The sequence below is a fragment of the Phalangium opilio genome, unplaced genomic scaffold (genome assembly GCF_054372755.1).
Source record: "Phalangium opilio isolate 3A_F unplaced genomic scaffold, DU_Popi_V2 ptg000105l_1, whole genome shotgun sequence".
Classification (NCBI taxonomy): Eukaryota; Metazoa; Arthropoda; class Arachnida; order Opiliones; family Phalangiidae; genus Phalangium; species Phalangium opilio.
The window spans coordinates 433,414-459,091 of record NW_028324207.1 but is presented as its reverse complement, the minus strand read 5'-3'; the positions used below and the strand labels follow the sequence as shown (position 1 = coordinate 459,091).

At 37.4% G+C, this 25,678-nt stretch overlaps 2 protein-coding genes across 3 annotated transcripts in view; both read right to left on the bottom strand.

The window, feature by feature from the left end:
* Positions 1-25,678, bottom strand: part of LOC149625070 (pyrokinin-1 receptor-like) — an 88,496-nt gene that overhangs the window by 11,730 nt on the left and 51,088 nt on the right. The window lies entirely within an intron of this gene.
* LOC149625074 (uncharacterized) lies at positions 18,080-18,657 on the bottom strand. The gene is made up of 2 exons (XM_089851838.1): positions 18,257-18,657; positions 18,080-18,184 (listed from the first exon to the last, which is right to left on the bottom strand). The coding sequence occupies exon 1, from the start codon at positions 18,636-18,638 to the stop codon at positions 18,264-18,266; it is 375 nt and encodes a 124-aa protein (XP_089707964.1). The 5' UTR covers positions 18,639-18,657; the 3' UTR covers positions 18,080-18,184; positions 18,257-18,263.

The window sequence follows — 25,678 nt, the reverse complement described above, 5'->3', positions numbered from 1 at the left end:
CAATTCAATAACGGTTCGGCTGGATTTTTATGACCTTTGTTAGCTTTTTAATCTAACCCTTGGCTACGGTGGTGAAATACTATTTCTATTAACAATAATTTTAACAGTTCAATAAAAAAATTTCATAGCTGATGTTTATTAATTTTTATGGATCTTACCTAATGTATAGCAGAAGAATATAATACTTCTCTCCCAGAGAAATGTCCCAGAGAAGTGTCCCAGAAAGCTGGGTAATTGTAACGTGATTCTTCCCAACATCAGAACATTTGGAGCAAGGTTACTAAACCGAATAATCCGCGATAAATAGTTCCCTCATCATTACTCTATTAGCCCTTAACTATTTGCCATGGCGCGCTTGAGGGTTTTTGTCTCACGTCAAGACAATCAAGGTTTGTGGGTTGATTGCTGAGGATTTAGTATTAAACAGCTACAGAATTCACCCCAGCACGGTGCGATGCCCATCTGAAGTTTGACGAGCAGGAGAGCAATTGAGCAAACAAAAAGGTTGAGCCTAGGAAGAATCATGTTACGTAACGAAAGTATTAAGAGGATACAAAGTGTCATCCTTCTTCTATTATCCCCATCTGGCCTTATCAAATTTATAGCTTTAAAATTTCCGAAGCCACAGTCATCAATTGATAATAGCCTAATTACTGTATTTGGTTAATCCAATAATAGTACACAAATTCTTAAGGCATTTCAATAATATAGGTATGCATAAGAACGAAAAATAAATGAAGAAGTGCAATGAGATCTTTCAAGATACAAAAGAGAAGTATTTCTGTTCTTTTCCGGAAGACTGGTCTCCGGATAATAACAAAAGGATAAAAACCTTAACGAGCCAAGAGAACCAGAGACCCTCGCTAGGGACACGAGGCCTTATCGAGGGCTGCAATTCGATTCGCTGTATACCTAGTTCAAACTCGGATCTCCCATCGCCGAGCAGGAAACCAAACCAATTTTATTTCTTACTTACCTCTAATTTCAAAAGGTGGTATGTCGTGAACGGAAGATACGACGAAGATACTGTGTTTTACAACTTAGAACTTTATTTTCAAATAAAGATATTTGATCTCGAGAAGATGTTTAAAAGGAATACCGTACGATATAAAGCTAGAAGTATCATATGCTAGACATTTTACAATGGTTCGGTTGTTAATTTTGTGGCTTTGTTTTACAGGTTGATAAAATTTTAGATATAGGTTTAGGTGGTAGAGTAGAAATCGTAAAATGGTTATAGGTCTGTTTTTACGAGACTTTAACGAACTTTGAATGTCGCGAATCTGGTATTTTAAATGATCCGAAAATACTTGCTTTTTATTTAGAGTTTTCGTTTATAGTTGCTTACGATTAAACACACGAGTACATTTCAAAATTCATTTCGTACTATGGTGCTATCATAACGTACCTTATTAACTTATGGGTTTTTGGTTATACATTTATACAATAATACATATTAAAGCGCATTTACTTTCGAAAATAACATAATAGGTCAGTGTTTGATTTAATTATTTTGGACAAGTATAATTACGTGAAAGATCTTCACCAACATCACCAGTAAATTTCTGTAAAAGCTTTGGGTTGAATTGAATAAAAACAACGGTATAAGTTAACGCTAACCCCAAGAACGACAATAACAAATTCTTGCTGATGATGAAACAAGAACCGGCTTTAAAACCCATTTTCTTCGCGTTCAGTTCGCTGTAAAACACCAAGAGCTCTTTCGTTTGACTTTCACGGGACAAAGCGTCATTGTTCAACGAAGGCAGAACATCTAAGATACGATCAGCTTCCTCGGATAATTGCGACGCAATCAGAGTCAGGGCCAGCAGCAAAACGAAATCCTTGACGTAAATCGTGGAGTATGATAGAGAGGATAATACCGTTTCCTTCGTCAATGGCTCTAAAATCACGGTTATGTTGTGACACGTCGCGAACAAGGTGGCTCCAAACCAAATTAGAACCATGTTCTTGAAAAAATCGTTGGTAACAGCGACCAGTAAGCGCAAACGTGAAAAACGTTCGCGGAATGTCTTCAAACTCGTCAAACGACATTCGGTTTCCAACAAAGTGACGCAAGCTGCAAGAATATCAGCCAAACCCTTGGACAAGAAGCAATACAGGATACCTTGAACGGTACTAAGACCGACAATTGATAAAGTGAACAAGCTCATAAAGATCATCATAAACGCTTTAAACGCTTGAGGGTTCCACGAGTTGTAATCGCACCAAACACACAAATGAATGAATTTCTCGGACTTGTTGTGCATTAGCTTAAAATTTCCTGCGGTATATTTGATAGTTGTCCCAACCAAGAACAGAGCGTAAACGAAGGTCACGAAAAGGACAATTGAAAACTGTCGTCGAAGTCGCGTCATGATTTTTCTATCGGTTTCTTCAGCGAGTTTGAAGATTTCCTTCATAAGGTGGCGTAGCTCTTTGCGATGCCATACCAGGAGGCAGTAGGTCAAGATGAAAATCGACTGAGAAACCACTGGCCCCACAGAATTAATGTTGTCCTTACTTGGGCCGAATTTAATGTACGAAAAAGTTGACACTACGATAAAGTAGGTTACAAAGACGCACGAAAAAACGCTCCAACTCATCATGAATCCGAAGTAGTATCTCCACAATTTATGATCCAGAGCCTTCGGTTTGTCAAAACTATGTACGCTTGATAACTTTAGCTTCAGACGCAACATTATAGACTCCATTTTGAGTAAGTGTCCTCTTAAGAGACGTTTGTATCGCGAAATGAAACGAAATTGCATTTGTTGAAATAATTCTATAAATATATATTTTATTTCAAACGCAATATGAAAAGAGGGAGTTAACGTTATTATCAGGGCGTGATCATTTAACGCAATCGTGTTTTTAATGATTGATGGCTGGGTTATGTTCGGACACGCGAGGTCGGTATTAACCGGTACCATTACAAGAACAACAGTTACTACAGTCAACAATTTTCCTGCCGGACAACTCCATCATTATTTTGGGGTTAAACTGAATAAACACCACGGTGTAGGTCAATCCTAAACCCAAGAAAGACAGTAGCAAGTTTTTGGTTATGACAAAACAGGAACCAGCCTTGAAACCCATTTGCCTGGCGTTAAGTTCGCTGTAGTAGGTCAAGAGATCTCCCCTACTACAACAGTCATTGGGCATTGAAGGAAGAAAGTCCAAGATACGACCAGTCTCTTCGGATAATTTCGACGCGATGAGCGTCAGGGCCATCAACAAGATAAAGTCCTTGACATAAACAGTAGAATATAATAGCGGGGTGCTTTTATTTTCATCCGTAAAGTCCTTAATCACGACAGTCACGTTGTGACACGTTGTAATCAAGGTGCAACCGAACCAAATCAGAACGATGTTCTTGAAGACTTTGTTGATATCATTCATCAAGACGCGAATGCGCCTAAAACGTTGACGGAAAGCCTCAAAACTCGTGAAACTTAGGTCACGTTTAAAGGAATCTACGCAATCGCCAAGTACCTCAGCCAAAGCCAAAGTCAAGAAACAGTACAAAGTCACTTGAGAGTAACTAACCCCGATACTGCACGATATATATAAACCAGACGTTACCATGAGAAACAAGTTGAAGGTCTTAATGTCCCACGAACTGTAATTACAACCGAAACACACGTGGCTCATTTTGGGCGATGTCTGCATTACCGCTGATAGGCGCGATAAATGAGTTGAAGTGAGGTAGGCGAGGTAAAGGCTATATATCAAAATCAAGATGAAGAAAATTGTCACTCGGCATTTCAGTCGCGTCAGGATTTTTGAGTTCGTGTCCTTTGTAAGTTTCGTGATTTCGTTAAGAATGAATCGGATTTCTTTTCGACGGTATAACAAGAGGCAGTACGTAAAGATGAAGCAGAAGATGGCAGTAGAATTACCCAAGTGACCATCGTCATCAAATTGTCTTATTCCAAATTCGTAGATGAAGTATGTCGCGGCGAGGTTACAGTGTATCATTTCCAGAAAGGTAAGAAAACTCCAGCAAATCATTGATCTTAAAACGTAACGCCAACTCCGATCTATAAATGACTTACTACTTTCAATCGAATCGTTTTGATTTAAATTTACCATTATTAATTTCTTAAAGCAATACTCAAATGTAGGCGATATCCAATTGCTTCCTAATGCTCAACTAACTTAAGCGTAAGAGTATTATCCGTAGACTAGATACGGTGTAATTGATTTTTATTTCGAACAAAGCAATAGTTACATTTATTTTTCAGTTAAAGCCATTTATAGTAAAACGCGTGTAAATATTGGAAAAAAGGGCGTGAAAGAGTTATATTAAAAGCATTTTTGTATTGACTATTCAAAACACGAATTAAAAATTACAATACGTCATTTTAAGAGGGCGTTAATACTATTTTGACATTGTTTACCTTTTAAGACAGAAAAGACGAAAAGTACAAAGCCTCGTTCGTACTTCCAGAATTTTTTAAACTTTCACTAACTAGGTGTACTCATTTTGTAGTTGTTTAAGTAATTCAGGATTAAACTGAATAAACACAATCGTATAAGTCAACCCTAAACCTAAGAAAGACATTAATAATTTCTTGGTAACAACAAAACAAGAACCGGCCTTCAAACCGACATTTTTAGATCTTAATTCGTTATAAAATATCAACAACTCTTGGCTACAGCCATTAGCCAAGATATCTTTGGTAACTGAGGGTAGAAAATCGTAAAGACGTTCGACTTCTTGCGGAATACGAGAGGCAATCAAAGTTAGAGACACGAGTAATATAAAATCCTTCATATAAACCGTGAAATAACTAAGATGAACGTTGTCTCGTATTGGTTGAGACTTGGAAATGATCATGGTGATATTACGACATGTACCGAAGAGCGTGCAACCAAACCAAAAGAGAACTACGTTTTTAAGCAAATGATTCGTAGCATCAACCAATCGAATAATTGAGCGGAGTTCATCGCGGAGAGTTTTGAACGCGTCGATTGAAAGTTCAACGTCGAGGCAATTAATCGAAAATAGAGTTATTTTCTTACGTAGAGTGTCGGATATAAGTTGGGCCAGAAAACAATACAAGGCAAACTGTATAAAACTAATTCCAATATTCGAAGCCGTATGAGACACGGTGAGAAGGGTGCACATCGTTTCGAATTGCGAATCGCTCAAAGAAGTAACATTACAACCGAAACAAAGCCGCGAAAAGCTCTGCCTCTTTCCGTAGAATCTGTGACGATACGTCAAGAAATATCTCGCTATAAAGTTTAAATACAACGTGTATATCATAGCCAGGATGAGCGCCAATATCACGCGTAATCGAATTCGTTTAACGATTTTCTTATCGGTAGAATCGGCCAAATCGATTATTTCGCGAAAGAGACGTCGTAAATCTTTTCGTTTGAAAATTAGAAATAAATAAGTCAAGACGAAAGTTGCCGTGATGACCATGGTCCCTAAATACGATCCAGAAATGGCGTCACGTATTCCGTGCGTAAATATAGCGTGTGACAAGGTCAAGAGGTTGTAGGTCAAAGCCAAACACGATACGGTTATCCAAATCACGCTCATTTTGAATAAGACATTCCATAAGAACTCAACGCGAAACCAACTTAAATCTGAATTAAAGCAATTGACGTTCCTCGGCAATTTCATTTTGGCCGCGTACGAACTCTGCAAGTGTTTTGGGCAGAATGATGGAAATAATCGAAAATGCGCCAATTCAGAGAGTTGTTTACTTTTACCAATATTTATTATTTACTGAAATAAAGGTTTTACAGTTTATTATATTATATTATAGGTGCGGTCGTCATAAATAAAGCGTTAATTCAAAACACTTCGTGACAGCTAGAAAATTATTAACAAATAGTGTCAATGTTTAGTGTTATGTTCTAGACATTTATTTCAGAAGCATATAGATAATTGTCAAAATGATGTATAGATAAATCCAATTCAAACCCAATAGTTCAAGGTAACAATCTTTAGCCAATTTTTATCTTTTCCACTATATCCGGATTAAATTGTATAAACAAGACCGTGTAAGTAACCCCCAACCCTAAAAACGACAGTAACAATCTTTTGCTTATCACGAAACTAGATCCGACAATCAAACCAACCCTTCTCGATTGCAGTTCGTTGTAAAACACAATTGATATCAGTAATTCTTTGGGACAACCTTGGGTCAAGGCTGTATTCACTAATTCGGGTAAAAAGTCGTAAATTCGATCAATTTCTTCGGGAATTTTGGAGGCGACTAACGTCAAAGACACCAGGAGTGCAAAGTCCTTCAAATAAATGGTCCAATAGTACGAATATATTAGATCTAAACTCGAATATACGCTAAGGTAGTTGGTAATGTTGCGACAAGTAGTGAATAAGGTAGTTGCGAACCACAGAAAGATTATATTTTTGAAAATGGCATTCATTCGATCAATTAGTCCACGAACCTTCAACACGAAAATTTCATATTTTAAATACTAACAACTTTATGTGTTATTTATTTAACCCCCTTACCTTAAGATGTTGCGCACGGAAAGCTATCAACCCATCTTCAGTGCAATTACGTGAAAAATTCTCAACTGAGTGTCTCAGTACGTCAAATAGAGCAAAAGCCATAAAGAAATACAGTATAAATTGGCAGAAACTAACTCCGACCACCGCGAGCCAATGCAGCGTCGAGAATGTAAATAAAAAGTCCCGAAAAGTCAAGCTATCCCACGAGGTGTAATTGCACCCGAAGCATAAATGAGACAATCTTTTTGACATTTGGATCTCACATTGAATAGAGGTGTTGTATCTTGCGGTGACGAATGTCAAGTAGATACCATAAACCACGGTAATTACAAGTACAATCTTCAGCCAAAATTCAACCCTTTTCATGATTTTCTTATTGGTCACTTCGGCCAGGTCAACTATGTCATAGAATAGTTGACGTACTCGCGCTCTTTTGAATACCAATACAAGGAATGATATGACGAAGCTGAAGTATGAATAAGATATCATGGGAGTGTGGTCATGTTCAAGTTCCGCGTAGTTGAGATCTCGTAGTAAAACGTACATTATAGTGACCATAAAGTAGATTAACAATGCGCACGATATAGATGCCCAACACGTAACTAACTTGTAAATAACGAGCCAGACTTTACTTTCGTACATTTTAACGGTGTTAAACGGAGAACAAAGAAATTGTCTCATTGAGGAGACTGGACGGTCAACTGTGATTCAGAATTGATTTGGAGAAGGGATTTTTTTACTCAAGCTAATCTTATCTAATCTCTGATTTTGTTTAGCAATCCGTCCTTTGTGTGGTGCGCGAAAGATCCCGAATAAGTGCGTTATGGATTAATGCAATTATAATATTTACATATCACTTAAGGCGTCAAGATACTGAAGGGTCAAAGACGTACGCTGGAGAAAGTCACGAATTTCCAATGATTATACCTTACCACCTTCTACGGATGTTATAGGGTATGGAGCAATATTAAAACTTAATTAAAACACAAATTCGAAAATAACGTATCATAGAATTAAAATTATTTCGAATTAATAATTATTTTGGACAAGTGCAATTACGCGAATTATCTTCATCAACATCTCCAGTTAACATGCGTAAAACCTTCGGGTTGAATTGAATAAAAATAACAGTATAGGTTAATGCTAACCCTAAGAACGACAGTAACAAATTTTTGCTGATGATGAAACAAGAACCGGCTTTAAAACCCATTTTCTTCGTGTTCAGTTCGCTGTAAAACACCAAGAGCTCTTTCGTTTGATTTTCACTTGACAAAGCGTCATTTGTGAACGATGGCAGAACGTCTAAGATACGATCAGCTTCCTCGGATATTTTTGACGCAATCAGAGTCAGGGCCAACAGCAAAACGAAATCCTTGGCGTAAATGGTGGCGTATGTAAGAATGATTTCAATGGGTTCAATCGTCCAAATTTCTAGAAAATTGGTGAGGTTATGACAAGTTCCGAATAAGGTGGTTCCAAACCAAACTAGGACCATGTTCTTGAAAAAATCGTTAGTAACAGCGACCAATAAGCGCAATCGTGAAAATCGTTCTCGAAAAATCTTCAAACTCGTCGAACGACACTCCGTTTCCAACAAAGTGACGCACACCCCAAGAATATCAGCCAAACCCTTGGATACGAAGCAATACAAGATGACTTGAGCGGCGCTAAGACCGACAATTGATAAGATGTACGAGATCGTAAAGATCGTCATAAACGTCTTGAATGTTTGAAAGTCCCACGACTCGTGATCACACCCGAAACATAAATAGGTGTCTTGATAGGACGTGTTGTACATTGTCTTAAATGTTGTATCGGAATCTTTAAACATGGTCCCAACCACGAAGAGAGCGTAAACAAATGTCACGAAAAGGATAATTGAAAACTGTCGTCGAAGTCGTGCCATGATTTTTCTATCGGTTTCGTCAGCGAGTTTCACAATTTCGCTCGCTATGCGACGTAGCTCTTTGCGACGCCATACCAGGAAGCAGTAAGTCAAAAAGAAAATCGACTGAGAAACCACTGGCCCCACAGAGTTGATGTTGTCCTTACTTGTGCCGAATTTAACGAACGAATAAAACGACGTAAAGTTAGAGTACGCTACCCCTATGGAAGAGATAACACTCCAACAAATCATGAATCCAAAAAAGTATCTCCACAATCTATTGTCTTGGGATTTTCGTTTGCTAAACGGATATACTCTTGATAAATTTCTCTTCAGACAGTTGTACTGCAACATTATGGACTCTATTTTGAGTAGGTGACTTCTTAAGAGACGTTTGTGACACGAAATGAAGCGAAATTACATTTGGAAAAGAGGTAAGAATATAAAAATCGATCAAAACACATCAAACGGTATAACCGTGTTTAGGCGGTGCCGTTTTTAGCGGAGCTTAGACTTTCACGTGTTTAAAAAGTTATAGATTGGTTGGGAAGCAAATATTAACGAGTATTTTACCAGAACAACAGTAAAGTCACAATCTCCAACAACCTTGCAGTAAAGTTACTATGCCATGGTCATTTTCTTTTCGACTTTTATATGGCTTCGAAAGATTTCAATTAAAAAGAGTGATCGATAAACTATATTTACATATCACATGCAGGTTTTTGGCTATACATTTATCTTATGAGGGTATAAGGCAAAATTTCAAGTTTAAAGACAATCCGTTAGAAGAAAAGGTATTGAAGATAGTGTAATTTAAGTTTTTTAATTCAAATTGTTAAATGCATTATGATTCAACTACAAATCAATGTACAATTCGATCCTTGTTCTTTTCCATGCAACTTTTGCAACAAATCCGGATTAAACTGAATAAACACCACGGTATAAGTAGCCACAAGTCCCACAAAACTCAACAACAAGTTCTTGGTGATGAGGAAACAAGAACCGGCTTTGAAACCCATTTTTCGATTCTTCATATCGTTATTAAACAGCATTAAGATCATCATCGCCTTAGTATCGCCTTCAGAAATTGTCTTGTCGGTCATTTGGGTCAAACATTCGTTGATGCGGTCATTTACTTCCGCTAACCTCGAAGCAATCAGAGTTAAAGACAAGAGCAAGACCAACTCTCGCATTTGCAATGCCCAGTAATAGGCGTATACGTTATTGGGATCGGAATAGCTTTTAATCAATTCCACCACTTTAACACTGGTGGCGTATAAAGTTAAGGCAAACCATAGTAAAATTATATTTTTAAAAATCGAGTTAGTTTGGTCGACTAATAGTTGGATTTTAGACAAACGTTCGCGGAAAACGATTAACAATTGGGTAAAGTTTACCCGAAGTCCGACGCAATCGTTAGAAAAATCCGTTATTGCCACGTTCAAGGCTTCTGATAAGGCTTTGCTTATAAAACAATAAAGAGCAAATTGCCAACAATTCAATGCCACAGTTGACGGCAAATAAACCACGTTAAAAGCGTAATGAAACGCTTGTAAAGCCTCCAATTTCCACGAAGTAAAGTTGCAACCGAAACACAAATGATTATTCATCGATGTTTTTTCGGGGGATTGAAAATGGAATACAGTGAAACATATATAGATATTGTAAACTGTCATAAACGCGAAAAACCACAAGAATCGACACTGCAACGATGCAACGATTTTTCTGTCAATCGAATCGCAAAGATCGATTATTTGTCGAACTAATTGATAGAGTTTCGATCTTTTCACGATCAGAACAAAATAGCTAACGATGTAACACCAGAAATCTGGTATTAAAATAGTTTTATTGTGCACCGAGTAGTACAATGCGGTACAAGTGGCATAAATAAGTACCATGAAAGAGACCGAGACCCAGCCAATTACGATTTTAATTAAATATTCCCAATACTTGCGATTACGTATTGGGACGACACTTTCGGAACCGAATATTAAATTTACCTTCAACGACGCGACAGAAAACATTTCTTTAAACATGGCGAACATTTTTTAAAGCCAACCGTTTCCTCTGAATCTCAAAGGCACGAGTGATTGCGTGACAAAGAAATTAAAATTGAAGTCTCCGGTTCTGATATTGAATATTTTGTTACCATGGGCGTTGAATCTTCAATGTTTTGTTATACAAATAAACGGCGTCGCAAATACATTAAGGTAATCGATTCTAAAAGTCAATTGTTTACATTTAACAACATAGTTTCTTTTAATATCGTAGACAAGTTTCCAGTCACTATCGTGACAATTGAACATTGAAGACAAAGCCGAAAGAAAAATGGAAAGGAATGACTTTTTCTTGGGCGGTAATATTTATGCAAACACGCACATAAAAATGTCAAAAGAAATTGACGTGAATTGAAAACATTATTTTTGTAAATACGGTGTGTCAATCAACACTGTAAATTAATTTAGTTTTTTTATTGTCTTAGTGAATATTTATGTGAAGGTTTATAACTTACATTGAACAGATGTTGCTATATGTAATATATCACTAGCAATAACAATGACAATTCAAATTGCCGAAATGCTAACAAAACTGGATGGACAATTGCGGAACCCCTAAAACTATTTTGTTGTTATATATTCTTGGTGATTGTTATATATCATAGAACAAAAAAATTACTACAATACCATCGGGTTACGGTTTAGGATTCCCTATTTTGAAATTTGAGTAGTTCCGAGATAAACTGTATGAAAATAAGCGCGTACGTAATAACTATACCTAAGAACGATAAAATGGTTTTTTTCGACAGTGGAAAACAGGAACCAGCCTTCAGGTTAATTTGCTCGCGTTTTTCTTCGTGGTAAAGCAACGATATCTGTCGAAATTCGAATGTAGTGACGTCGAAATCGGACAAATCCGAAATGCAACCGTAAATTTGCGAGATACGCTCCGGTATTCTCGAAGCCACGAGAGTCAAATAAATCAGCGTTCCAACATCAACCATGGTCAATATGGACGCGGGCATTAAAAACCCTCTCATTAACATAACGTAAGAGTGTCTAGATATGACTATAAATGCGGTAGTGGAAACTCCACCATTTACGAACCAAATAAAAACTACACTCTGAAATAAATCATTCATTTCTCGAACCGCGTCACGAAAGTTACGTAAAAATCGACAGATAAATATCAAATTTACCGGACGTTCAGTGAACATTATTGGTTTTGTTTCGTTCAAAATTTCCACTAAAGTCTGGGCCAAAAACCAATAAAGAATTAACTGAGAAAAACTAAATATAATTTCTGATGGATGGTAAAAAACGCGAAGTACCGTTGAAAACATCTCGAAACTAGAAAGTTCTCCAAATGTTTGATAGACGGTCTCGTTATGGCTCGTTCCATCTAACAATTTTATATAATATTTAAGTTCTTTTAACAACAGGAAAACTAACCACGCGCTATAAATAACAGCCAATAGAATCGCGACGATACATTTAAGTTTCATACGTTTGATAATTCTCTTATTGGTTGATTCCGCGAGATTGACAACTAAGAAAAAAACCTTACGTAACTTTTCTCGTCGAAAAAATAGGCAAATTAAATTTACAGAGAAACCTAAAATCTTAAACCGTTGAAAAGACGCGTATCCATAGTTTATCGTAGTTAGAACTAAAATTAAATTAACGCAAGATATCGCCACGCAAACTATCAAAAATTTTATAAATTTTCGCCAGTAACGATTGTTATAAATTGGTCGAATTCCCGCGGAAACTTTGAGAGAAGCTAAAGCGAGTTTCTTCCGAAGTTGTTCCTTCATAGCGAGCGGTTCGAAGTGAAATAGCAGTATAAGAAAATAAATACTGAGTCCCTTTTTAATCGTGGTTTATTCGATAAGAACAAAAAAGGTGGAGTATATAAGTCAATCATAATTTTTTTTTATTATTGTTTATGATGGATGGTTTGTTAGAATATTGTGACAACTGTATATTTAAAAACAAAAAGACAACAAAAAAGAAACATATTAAGTTCGAACAGGGATAGATTTATTTTTAGAAGTAGGAATGGACAACGGTTAGTATTTACTTCAGTCCGACTCATAGCCCAGTATGGAGCCCCTCCCTCCAACACGTAACGAAAAGTTCGAATTATCTTATTGGCTCACTTAAACTACGTTTTGATGACGTTGCTGACGGGGACGGCGAAAAATACGTAGTTCCTCTTTACCTCTGTCGCTATGACCCGCCACTTCTTTCATACCCCTGGTCCCGCCGAAGGGGGTCCGGGACTTTGACGCGCGCCTACATTACTCTGTTCCCCATTCCTACTGCTAAAATTAAATCTATCCCTGGTTCGAACTTCGTAAAGTTATCATTGTCCGTCAGGATATTTTTGTAAAACATATTTCTTAGTGAGTACACATTACTTAAGAGAAAAGTCCCTGCAAAATTTACGCTTCCCTGATAAAGCGGTTTGGGCTAGACGTTGAATACCTGTCAGTCTGTAAAGATTTTTATTTAATTTTTGGTTCCATTCAGTATGTTAATAATTTGGGGGTTAAATTGAATAAACACGACCGTATAAGTTACGGCTAAGCCTAAAAAGGACAAAAACAATTGATTTGAAATGGGGAAACACCCTCCTACACTTAGACTAACTTTCCGTGAAGAAATCTGCGTAAATAACAAATGCAAAGCGTCGTAAGACACTTCCTCGTCCTCGTGGCCTTCCGCGGTATTACAATCAACTTGACTCAAAGCCGTTAAACATTCCTCGGATATTGAATTAACTTTTGACGCCAAATAAGTTACAATTATTAAATTAAATAAATCTTTGTAACATAAAATCGTATTGTAAATCAACATACTCGTACTCAATTGCTTCGATTGTATTATAAAATACATTATAGCGCTAATAGAACTTAGTAACGTTGTGGAATACCATAAGAAAATTGCGCTCTGAGAAAAATCGTTCAAGTAGTCGACATATTCAGTAAAAATATTAAATCTATTTGCAACGTAGCGTAGATTAACCTTGTTTTTACACAACTTTGCATTTTGCACTATGTCACGTCCAATTTTGGTTAAAATAACGGCCATGGAACAATAGAAAATTGATAAAAATGCGTTGAGAGCCAACGCGGCTATGGGATAAATACTAATCGTGACTGTAAACAACACGCGATTAAAATCGAAGGAGGTAATATGTTTACAATTGAAGCAGTAAAACGCGACAACGTCTATATTGTTCATATTCATGAAATCATGCCAGGCACCAACAGATCCTAAAGGCACCATACAAACGCTACACAAGAAGATAAAAACGAAACACAACTTTACTCGTCGTACAAAGACGATATTCAGTTCTTTAAGTTCGTTTAATAGTTCGTTGAAAAAGGTTATAATTCGTCGACGTCGCAATATGACGCAATAAGTGCAAATGATCACCGAGGTGTTTTGCAAAACTGGCATCGTGAATTGCAAGGCGATGTCGCGGTTGTTGTTTGCGCTGTACACTACGGCTAACACGGAAAAACATTGCAAATATACGAAGGAAAATACAGTCCAAACTTTAACACCGTTAATTATGAAAACATCGTACGTGTTTTTAGTTAAGCCAGCCCCGTAGGGCATTACAACTGCACGCGAAGCGAACATGGCTCTTTATAACAAGTTTTGTTTTTTTTCTCAGATCGTAACGAGTCTAAGGTAAAATCGATATATATCATTTGAGCGGGTTGGTTTACCGTAAAATTTCCATTGATAATAGGTTTTGACGAGAATTACGGATACACCAAGACACTGACCAACTACGTATAAATATATTTTGCCTTACTCAAACAAGGGTGTGGCTTTTGAAAACTGTTATGCGTTTAGAATTGACCCATTTTCCTCAGAGTGTCTTAAGTCAATTTATTGGAAATGCGTATCAAATGTTCGTAATATCAGAAGGGGATAATACTTTAGTTATGTAACATGATTCGTCCCAGGCTCACCCTTTTGGTTTACTCTCCCGCTCATCAAACTTCAGAAGGGCTAAAACGGTTTGGTAGTAAATCCTCAGCAATCAACCCACAAACTTCGTCTCGTCTTGACGTGGGACAAAAATCCACAGGCTCATGCGCCTTGGCAAATAATTAAGCGCTAATAGAGTAATGATGAAGGAACTATTAATCGCGTATGTGATTCGGTTAATTTAGTAACCTTGCTCCAAATTTTCTGATGTTGGCAAGAATCATGTTACAATCACCCCACTTTGTGGTACACTTCTGACAATATTTGGAGAGTGGTCCCAGGCTCACCCTTTTGGTTTGCTCTCCCGCTCATCAAACTTCAGATGGGCTAGGGTGAATTCTAAAACTGTTTGGTAGTAAATTCTCAGCAATCAACCCACAAACTTCGTCTCGTCTTGACGTGGGACAAAAATCAACATGCGCCTTGGCAAATAATTAAGCGCTAATAGAGTAATGATGAAGGAACTATTTATCGCATATGTGATTCGGTTTAGTAACCTTGCTCCAAATGTTCTGATGTTGGCAATAATCATGTTACAATCACCCCACTTTGTGGTACACTTCTGACAATATTTGGAGAGTGCTAGTGCTTGTTTCATTTAATAAAAGTGGCATTATCATTACAAGAACAATTCCGCTGACTCCAAGTATTACTGACGATGTCATTCGCGTTACCCGGCATTATATTCGTATCAACCATTACGCCTTGTAATTTCTTAAAAACATCAGGATCAAATTGAATATACATAAAACCGTACGTTACACCAGCTCCAAAAAATGACAATAACAATTTCTTGGTTATTACGAAGCAACCACCGATTCTGAATGCGATTTGGTAGGCGCTAATCTGCGTGTACATCAATCTAATTTCGGGACATTTTCCGTAAGGTATGGCCTTTTCTGACAAGGCTGGTATCATTTTCGTAATTTTCTCAATCTCAACGGCAACCCGCGACGCGATTAAAGTTAACGCGGTACAATTAATCAGGTCTTGGAAATACATTGGAATATAAAAATGACTAGCTCTTAGGTTACAGAAAACGCTTCTATTTTTAATCATAATCGTCATATTATGACAAGTTGAAAAAACTGTCACGGAAAACCAAATCAAGATAATGTTTTGAAATAATTCGTTGATTTTATCGACGCACGATCCAATTTCCAGCAGTTGTACTCGAATAAATTTTAATCGTTTTGAATTTGCGGGTTCTTCAAAGTCGAATTCTTTTAAGCTACGTTTAACTTTGCGCACGACATGCGCGACAGAGATTGCGCAGAAAGTATAGAACGTAACAACCAACATGCATCCGCCTTGAACGGCTAACGGGTACGTGAACAAATCGAAACTCAATAAGAAATTTCCCAGCCAATCCGGGAAATTTTCCGGGTCGCATGTACCGTAGCAGTAAAAAAATATAGCGAAGAGCCGATCTTGACGCGTCGATTTAAAGCTGAAATACAACCCGACGAAACTGACCCACAATGCGTAGGAAAACATGAGTAGCAATGACAATTTGAAACGGCGTACGAGTTTACGAACTTTACGACTTTCGACAATGTCCAGGATCGTGATTAATTCGTTCATTAAACGGCTCAGTCGCTCGCGACGGTAGATAAAGATGTATATGGTGACCAGTAAACCTCCACAACTGACGGATGTCCCAATAATCAAGGGATATCTATGACATTCACGGAAAAATTTAGACAACCCACCAATGTCACCCTTGGTAAAGACAAAGGTTCAATTCGATTGAACCAACGTCGATACCAATGCTGATTACGGATTGCAGAGCTTACCTAGCGTAGCTGATGTACTTCGGATTTTTACTATAAACAACTCCAATTATTGCCGAGAAATAAACGTGAATGAATATAAAAGATAACGATATCCAAGCGCAAAGAGCAATTTTCAAACTCTTAAAAAACGAGAAGGAAACCGGGAACATTCCTTCCTTAACAAATCTTCCATCTTCTATCTGAAGAAGGGACATTTTCCGAGCGAGTTTTCGCATGGTTAACGAACGCATGACAGACCAATAACTAAAAGCGTTGCTTGATAGCACGGGCCTTGAAATGATCGCGATTGTCAATATGATCTCAAAGAGACATCTATCGAAAATGGACACTCCGCCCTTGTTTACCCAAGACGTAAGAGTCTCCGACTCCTTTGTCTCGTTATCCGAGGGTTTTTAATTGTCTTTTCAAGCAAGAGGAAATTATATTTGAGAGTAGGTTGACACAAAAGGCTTTTCAACATTTTATAGGCAATCAAGTGATATAATTGCTTTTATTATAAGCGATAAAGGTTGTTTCGGTGTACTTTATTGTTAGTCTTTGCGTGTACTGGGACTACACCAAGAATCAATAATAATACGTAGTACCCAGTTTTATGGGCTTCGTGCAACCATATTTCTGTATTTTTCGTAAGTTTCATAATGACATCGCGAAAGCAGATACTGTCCTTAAAGTGACAATCGGACCAAGAAAGGTCGATGAACGTGTGCTTGTGTTTCGTCAAGATTAGCTATTTGTGGGATGTGTTTCCTCAAGATGAGCTGTTTATGTGATTTTGGCGACAGTTAAAAACTTTCTAGGGAATCTTTCACATATTACTCCCGTCGATTTTTTTTGCATAATCAGGGAATATTTGAATACCGACGATAGCGTAAGTAACGCTTAGCCCTAAAAATGACAGAAACAATCCTTTGCTAACGACAAAGCATTTTCCGATACCCAATCCAATTGGGTTACAGGTCAATTCCTGAAAAAGCAATTGTACTTCGGATAATTTACCGCTGACCGCTGCCTTATCAATTAAACTGGATACAACGGAAATCATAGCGTTCGCGGTCTCGGGTAATTTAGAGGCGGTAAGGGTCACGAGGGTCAGATTAAACAAATCCTGAAAATTAACAAAAAAGTAATAGATTATTCGCAATGGGTGTTTAGAATTAATTTGTTGGACGAAATAAGTTACGTTGTAACAAGTACTCAACAAGGTAAAGCCGTACCAAAGAAACAAGTAATTGCCCGATAATTCACTAAGCCGATCGATTAAGTTTCGAATTTCGTAGTACTTCTTACGCCACGTTGACAAAGAGTTGTCGTTAAAGTCTACGTTTTTTAGATCCGAGAGACAATCTTTAAGAAGATAATCCAAAGTTAAAACTAGCAGGGAAAACACGACGGATATCAAAAGTCCGAACGCCATACATAACTGGGTGTAGGCGACATGATCTATTATAACAATCGCCAGGAGAACCGATGGATTGTCCGTGTACATTATACCCACTCCGTAAACCGCAGTAGTGATGTCTGTACTGTCCTCATCCATGCCAAAAATCGCGACAGCGGTTGCCAAACAGCACAAAGCCAGTCCATAACCAAACACGATGAAAAAGTAAATTTGAAATCTCTTGTACACCAGCCAATAATTCTTCCGGTTAGCGTGGTACATAGTTTCCAGTATATCTTTAATTAAAACAATTAGTTTCTCGCGACGGTACAGGAAAAAGTACAGCGAAATTAAGAGGCAACTAATAGCCAGTATTAAACTGTAAAATATCATCATGGACCTGTCCATTTTGTAGACGAAAACAAGTCGAATCATCCCGACGAAGTAGATATGAATTATAATCGTCGATAAAACGGTCCATGGAATAAAGATGCACTTGATTAATTTCCAAGTGAAAGTGACTTTGACAACATTACCGTTACGACGCGGGATGATTGGTACAACCGTTTCTCTTTGCATCTTGACGTTGTGTGAATTCTTTGATGAAAGGGTGTTTTCCTTTTATAATAATTAAAGAGTTAGATGAAGCTTAATCAATATTACTCAAAGGCGAATCTAACGCCATCTTACCAGAGTTTTAGTTAGTGCAAGTACTATTTTCACCGTGAAGTTTACGCAAGGCTTCGGGACTCAATTGCAGAAAAACTATCGCGTAAGTAGCGGTCAAACCAGCGAAGGACAGTAACAAATTTCTAGTTATAAGGATGCAACCTCCAATGCGTAGACCATGAGGACGGTTAAGGATAGAGTAAGTAAATTGCAATTCGGCTCGATTACTGTCGACGTAAGATGTCACGATGTAGTAGGACATTCTTTTCAAACATCGAGCCAAAATGTCTGGTATTCGCGAAGCGACAATGGTCAAATACACCAATATGAAGGCGTCTTGAAATTGAATAGCAATCAAGTAGGTTAAGAATAACTGGCTATGGATTGAGCTGGCCGTAATCATACGGACAACGCCTTCGCAAACGTTAAATACTGTACACGAAACCCAGATGATCATGATGTCCTGGTATAGCGAATTCATTCGTTCGATGTAGGACAGGAACTTCTGAGCACGACGACGCAAGGATGGTACATCACGCGAGATCGTTGATAATTCTGACTGTTCAGGAATGATACCGTCGCCAATTACGCGTAACATCGATGCTTGAAAGGCGTAGCAATTGGCCAACAGACCACTGATAGCGATAGAACCAAACGGATAGATTGTGTAATCGAAAAACGCATAGGTATCGATTACCCACACCGGTATGTTCGTGTAATTACACCAAAAACATTGTAGCTGGAAAATATCAAATCTTTTGGAGTTACCATCCAAAGTGGACAGTCCTCCGAGTAGCGCGGCTACGACGCAATACAAACATAATATTATCCCGATAATCTTAGTGCGTAAGACCATATTGTTGTACGCTTTTAAATTTAAGGATTGGCTGATGACTTTCAGTTCACTCCATAAAGCGAGAATATTTTTACGACGCCGTAACACCAAGTGAATCGAGGTTATGGTCGCTGTAATTGAGGAGGAACCGAATGCGAATGTAACGATATTGCTAATTGAGAACGAACACAGAAGACCCGTCAAGCAGCTGAGGGCGGTAAAGTGTATGTACAGGACGGGGAAAATAAGGATAGTGACTACTCCGCGAAAATATATTACGTTAATTTTCGATTCGCGTACATCAGTGAATGCCTTGGAAAGATCTTTTGACGGAATACTTCCACTCGACATATTGACCGCTTAAAACCCAAGTTGAAACTAATCGCAATCTTCCCGGGGACAGAATACGCGTGAAGAGTAAATGGCAGCCTTGATCAATAAATTATATTGTTAAATGTAAATACATGTATGTAAGTTAGTAAATGTGCCACACCCAAATTGAGTTTATCACACCCTTTTTTGTAGAAACTTAGCACATTGAGAACATCACAAGGGTAGCGTTAAATATGGATAATTTTGTTCGGGTATGCACTGTTTAAATAAATAATTACGCGGAGCTGATCACTCTAAAATTTGCGAAATAATTTTAGCACTGTCATAGTGTCAAAGGTACAATTGGAATATAAATGTTTTCACCAGTTGAATAGTTTGATCATCGATATCCCAAAATTAACTTTTTCTTTCCAACAATTTCATTACGTCTGGATTAAACTGGACATAAACCACCGCGTAAGTTATAAGAACTCCCAAAACCGACAAAATTAGACTACGTGTGATTACAAAACATCCTCCGACTTTCAATTCTAAGGGACGATTTTGCAGTTGGGAAAACAACAACTGAATCTCTAGTCCAGTTCCATTCATAACCGCTTCGTCTAAGAGCAACGCAGCCGTTGCGGCGCATCGGTCCGATTCGTCTTTAACCTTCGCACCAGAAAGAATCACTAAACTAATAGTTAAGAAATCTTCGAGGTACATAACGAGACAATACGTTAAGGTGCTGAACTCGGGTTTGGACAGTCGCACGAATTGAATAATTGTCGTAACGTTAATCGAAATGAAAACCAAAGATAGTACCAGGAACGATAGTAACGTCGTCGAGAAGCAATCGTTGATGTTACCAACAAAATCGGACACTGTTACCAATGATCTCCTTACCGAGCTCAGTTGCGACGTGCCGTAACCACGTTTAAAGTCAACGTTACCAATCCGAAATCGTACGGTCTTCAATAATTCCTCAGACAGTTTAACAACAACGATGTACGGAGTTACGATAAAAAATGAAGCGGTTAAAAGCGAAACTGGGTAGATAATCATGTCCAAGGCAACGACAAAATTCCATAAACCAATGTCAACTTCGGTTAAATCGCAACCAAAACAGTAAAATTTAAGAAATTCCACGCTCGAATTTTCCGTAAAACGTCTCTCGTCTTGCTTTTGAAATTCGAAAGAAATTCCCAATAATACGAAGAAAAAAATAACACAGTATCGCAACCAAGAAATATCGAAACTTTTTCGTTAACCTCGAATATGCCAACGGGTTAACTGAAATCAAATTCGATTTCAATCTCGAGTAAAGTCGACGAATTTTGTGTCGTTTAGTTACGAGAATTAAAAGGGAAATATTGTATTTCAAACCATTTACGAGGAAACTGATATTCGAATTATCCCAAAGATTTAATTGAAATAAAATACGGACGAACAGTAGACTGCAATATTCTATTACGATTACGGAGAAAATCAACCAAGATTTAATAAGAAAACTTGATATCGTCTTTAATAAGCTCTTCATTTTCATCAGTTGACTCGAATATAATACACGTTCAATCGACTTTCCGAAGCTTATATAGGCTAGCCGGATCAAAATAACGATCGAATTAATGATTTTATCGGGTTTTATTTTGAATTTTGTTTTAGGTGTGGTAATGTTTGGACCATATAAACAACAATAAGAACGCTTTATATTTTAAATTACATTTTACTGTAATAATAAATTCAATAAGTGCAACAAGGGCGTGGTTGTTAACACGACAGTCATTTCCCAATAAATTAAACAGGGTTAATGCGAAATTTCCAAAACTAACTTCTTTAAAAATATCAGGTTTAAATAAATTTAAATACCAAGCTAGGAATTTGACTAATAATAATTTTTGAAACAGTTTCTACGATATTAAAAGGTTTTAAATTTTTGACACGTTTTCACGAGAACTGTGTAATTGCAGAATTTCCAAGGCTTTAGTATTCAATTGAACGTACACGATCGCGTAAGACACAACAACCCCCAAAAATGACAGAAGCAAACTCTTATTAATCACGAAACATTCTCCGACACTCAGGTCAAAATTTGACCTTTCTAACTGCGCGAACAATAATTGAATCTCAAAACCCTTACCATTCGCGATTGCTTCGTTCAATTGGTCAGCCGCTAACGAAGCGCAATGAATCGATTTACGCTTGACCTTTGACCCAATAATAATCAAAAACCATATATGAACAATATCGCGAGTGTAACTAACGAAGCAATAAACGAGAGCGTAAAATTTGTTATTGATTGAGTTGACGTAAAGTATCATTGTAGTGACATTAATAGAGAAACTTATAACGGAAGTGGCGAAAAAAACCAATATAACAAAGTTAAAATTGTCATTAATGTTATCCACAAACTTTGAAATATCTCTAATTTTCCTTCTGATTAAACTTAAGTGATTAGAGGTGTGCAGTTTAAAATCGACTTTCCTTATCGATGTTTCAATGTCTTTCATAAGAGCTTCGGTTAATTTTATCGATATGACGTAAGGTATCGATACCATTAAAGCCACAGTAAGTGACGTCATCGGATAGAAGAAGCAAATGCTTAGACTGGCTAGAAAACCTCCCGTTGACGAAATATTCGAAACGTCGCAACCCAGGCATAGAAACTTTAAGGGCGATAACGCTCGCGTTTCATTATCGGGAAACCCATTCACGTTTTCTAAGTTAATCGTTTGCAAAGTTGCCAAAATCGCGATTAAGACGGCGTAACCAATGACGGATAATATGATCATCTTGTACTTTCGTTTCAAATCGTAATATGAAGCGGGGTTGACGGACAGTAACTGGGTTTTCAAATTGGAGATAATATTTTCGACTTTCTTCCGTTTAGTGACCATATGGTACATCGCGAAAATATGTTGAATTCCAATAACGACGAAACCATATTGTTCACCGTACACCGAGTTATGAAAGATGAAGTAACGCAAAAGAGCTATTATTATAAACAGGATGTATATTATAGAGAAAATAATCCATGACTTGGTTAAAAAGGAGAAAATCTTCGTAGGGATACGTGGTTTCATGACGATGTCTCGCGTTAAAGTGATAAAATGAAAACTAAACTTCATTTCTAATAGGCTCTTCTTATGGGTGATCGATTGGTTTGTGTCTTAGGGCGTGTTCTTTTTGTAATGTAATATACGCCTTTAATAAACATTAGTTTGCGTAAATTGAAAAAAAACCTATTTATATGTTATCACGTACCGAAGAAAAGACAAATTTCAAGTGCATCTGTACCAAAGGTTTCAAAATGAACGGTGAATTTATCGAGTCAGCCTTAAAACTAAGGAACTTTATAAGAAAATTTATTAATAACCATACATTTTTACCTCAAAGGTCTATTATTTACGTTACGTTATTAGCTCTATTAATGATCATTTCGTAACAAATATAGAGCGTAAGGATTTAACTGAACATAAACTACGGCGTAAGTGACCACGACTCCTAACAAAGTGAAAATCAAACTTTTCTTAACGACAAAACATCCACCGGCTCTCATTTCCAAACGGTAAGATTCTAATTGGTTTAATAACATTTGCATCTCGGCGCCATTTCCATTGGAAATCGCGTCGTTTAACGAATCAACCGCGACCATGACGCACTTATCCGACTCTTCTTTGATCTTTGACCCCGTAATAATCAATATAAAAGCGTGGACAATATCTTGACCGTAGCTTATGAAACAGTAGGCCATGGACAATCCATTATAACGCCTTAAAGACAAGTAATAAATGACAATCGTACCGTTCAAGCAAAGTGAAACAACCGAGGTAGCCATAAAAATAAAAATTATACAAGCAAAGTTTTCATTGATACTATTAACGCTTTTAGAAACGTTTCGAAGCGCGTTTCGAATTGATTCCATTCGAAAATGCCAGCGATGTCGATGTTCAAAATCGATTTTCCGAATGGAATTTCGAACTTCTTTTAAAAGTTCTTCGGTCATTTTGATAGTCATGGAGTAAGGTATTGAAATTAACAGATAAATAGTCAAGCTAACAATTAGATAAAATACGATGTACATGTAAAAAATAGCGTTGTAAACAATCGGAGATGCCCCGGAAACGTCACAACCGAAGCAAAATGTTGTCAGAAAATTCACGCTATAATTTAAATTGAGTTTATCTATGCCATTTTTAATTTTAGGTAATTCGAAAGCGCACAAAGTGACCGTTACGACGACGAAAAGCCAGACGAAAATAATTAGCATAAACATTCGACGTTTCAACGTGTAAAATGCAACGGGATTCGCGGTTAGTAGTTGATGTTTCAAATTCCGGATGATACTTAAAATTTTCCGGCCTTTGGTAAGAAGCGTGTAAAAACAGCATACGCCGTTAAGTCCGCTTACTATGAAACCGTAATGCTGCCGGTAAATTGACTTCTGCACGAAGACACTATACAATGTCACTGCCAGCGAGTACTGGGAGAAAAGAACTGAAACTGCGATCCAAAGCTTGGTTAAGAAAACGAAAACTTTACGAGCTTGTTCCATGGCGTCAATGTTAGAACTATTAGATGACCGTTTTATTTTAACATCGCGTTTCGCTGGGCGTGGCACGTTAAAGGTGTTTGTAATACGTCAATAAATACGCCTCATTTTGTTTTTCCCCGTTATGTCAAAGGCTGTTGCGTCAATTGTAAATATAAAACACCGTACGTCGCAAAAACACCTAAAAACGATAACAATAGACTTTTCGAAATGCTAAACACGCCACCGACTTTTAAAATGAATTTTCGAGTGTTGAATCGCAAGTACAATGATTGGAGTTCAATTTGACGTTTGTGGTCTATGGCTCCTTCCGTTAATGGCAGTAAAAGACAACGGCAACGTCTAGCACGCTCTTCGACCTTCGACCCGAATATAATTATCAGCACCAAAACGACGAAATCCTGGACTGTCGTGGAGATTACGGCGAACAACTGTTCTTTCGTGTGCGCGTAAAGAGAAACCAAATTTCTCAGGGCGAGAGTGTTATGACAAGAGGTCAGTAAGGTGCTGGCGAACCATAAGAGAACCGGGTTTTGACAGAAATGGTTAAGACGGTTGACAAAATCGTTGATATCTTCCAGTTTACGAAGGATACTTTGAAACGCCCTGAGATCGAACATTCTTTGCGGTAAAATAATTATTTGCTCCTCGACATCGCGAAGAATTTCGGTTAAAAATACGGCGAAAATAACGTAAGGCGTCGTTATCATTAATGCCAAACTCGAGTAACCTACGTTGCTAAAAGTGTGTTCTATGGTTATCGCCGCGTTTCTAATTCTGTAATCAATGTTGGACATGTTGCACTGCAAACACAGTCTTTTAAAGGAAAATTCACTCATCGTCGAGTTGTACATCTTGAAACTACCGAAAAATGACAATATCGAGACCATCAAAATATGACAATACGTAAGAGTTACGACGATTTTCAATCGATTCATCAGTTGACGATATCGCGACGCGTTAATCGCGCGTAATGAATCGGTCATATCGTTGAACAAGGAATATAACTTCTTACGGTTCCACATGCCGTAATAAATTATAACCAATTGGGAAGTAATGCTGACGAAGAAACTGCCGAAAGTTTGAAAGAACTCGTGAAACTGAACGAAAATCATAATGATAAAAGTTAAAAGGTAATAGTGCATAATTATAATCGAGAGAACGAGTTCGCATTTTAAAAACTTCAAGCCCAGAATGTCGAAGTAACTCATCTTGACGCGGAAAATTAAAAAGAGTCGGACTGAATTATCGGCGTTATATACTTAAAGGGCGTAGCCTAATAAACGCTGTCAATGTTTCATCCGTTATATTTAAACTATTTCCAACATTATTAATCGATAAATACTCCATTGATTATTAAAACGGATTTAAACTAAGCGACATCTAGACACTCAGTGGAGATAACTTAACCGTCTATTAAATTCGAACTAACATATTTTTATTTAAAAAAAAAGAACCGCTCAAAAGGATCAATAAAAATCAAAGATTCTTTGATATCAAACTCCAAACACCAGAAAACTTTCAATACATAAACGCGTAAGAGAAATGTAAAACCTCTAAGAACTAAAAAAAAAGAAAAAAGCAAGTATGAAATACTTCGAAAATAGATGAGGCAAAAACACCATAAAAACATAACATAACCGCAAGGAACTAGAAAGTATCGGAGAAACCGAATCTTACCCAGAAAACCCGGCCTAAAAAATGTCTCAACTAAAATATAAAAACAGATAAAGAGAGCTTCATC

Excerpts from the sequence above, each read along its gene's own strand:
- LOC149625074 (XM_089851838.1), bottom strand. The coding sequence starts at position 18,638 with ATGATTACGGCCAGCTCAATCCATAGCCAGTTATTCTTAACCTACTTG.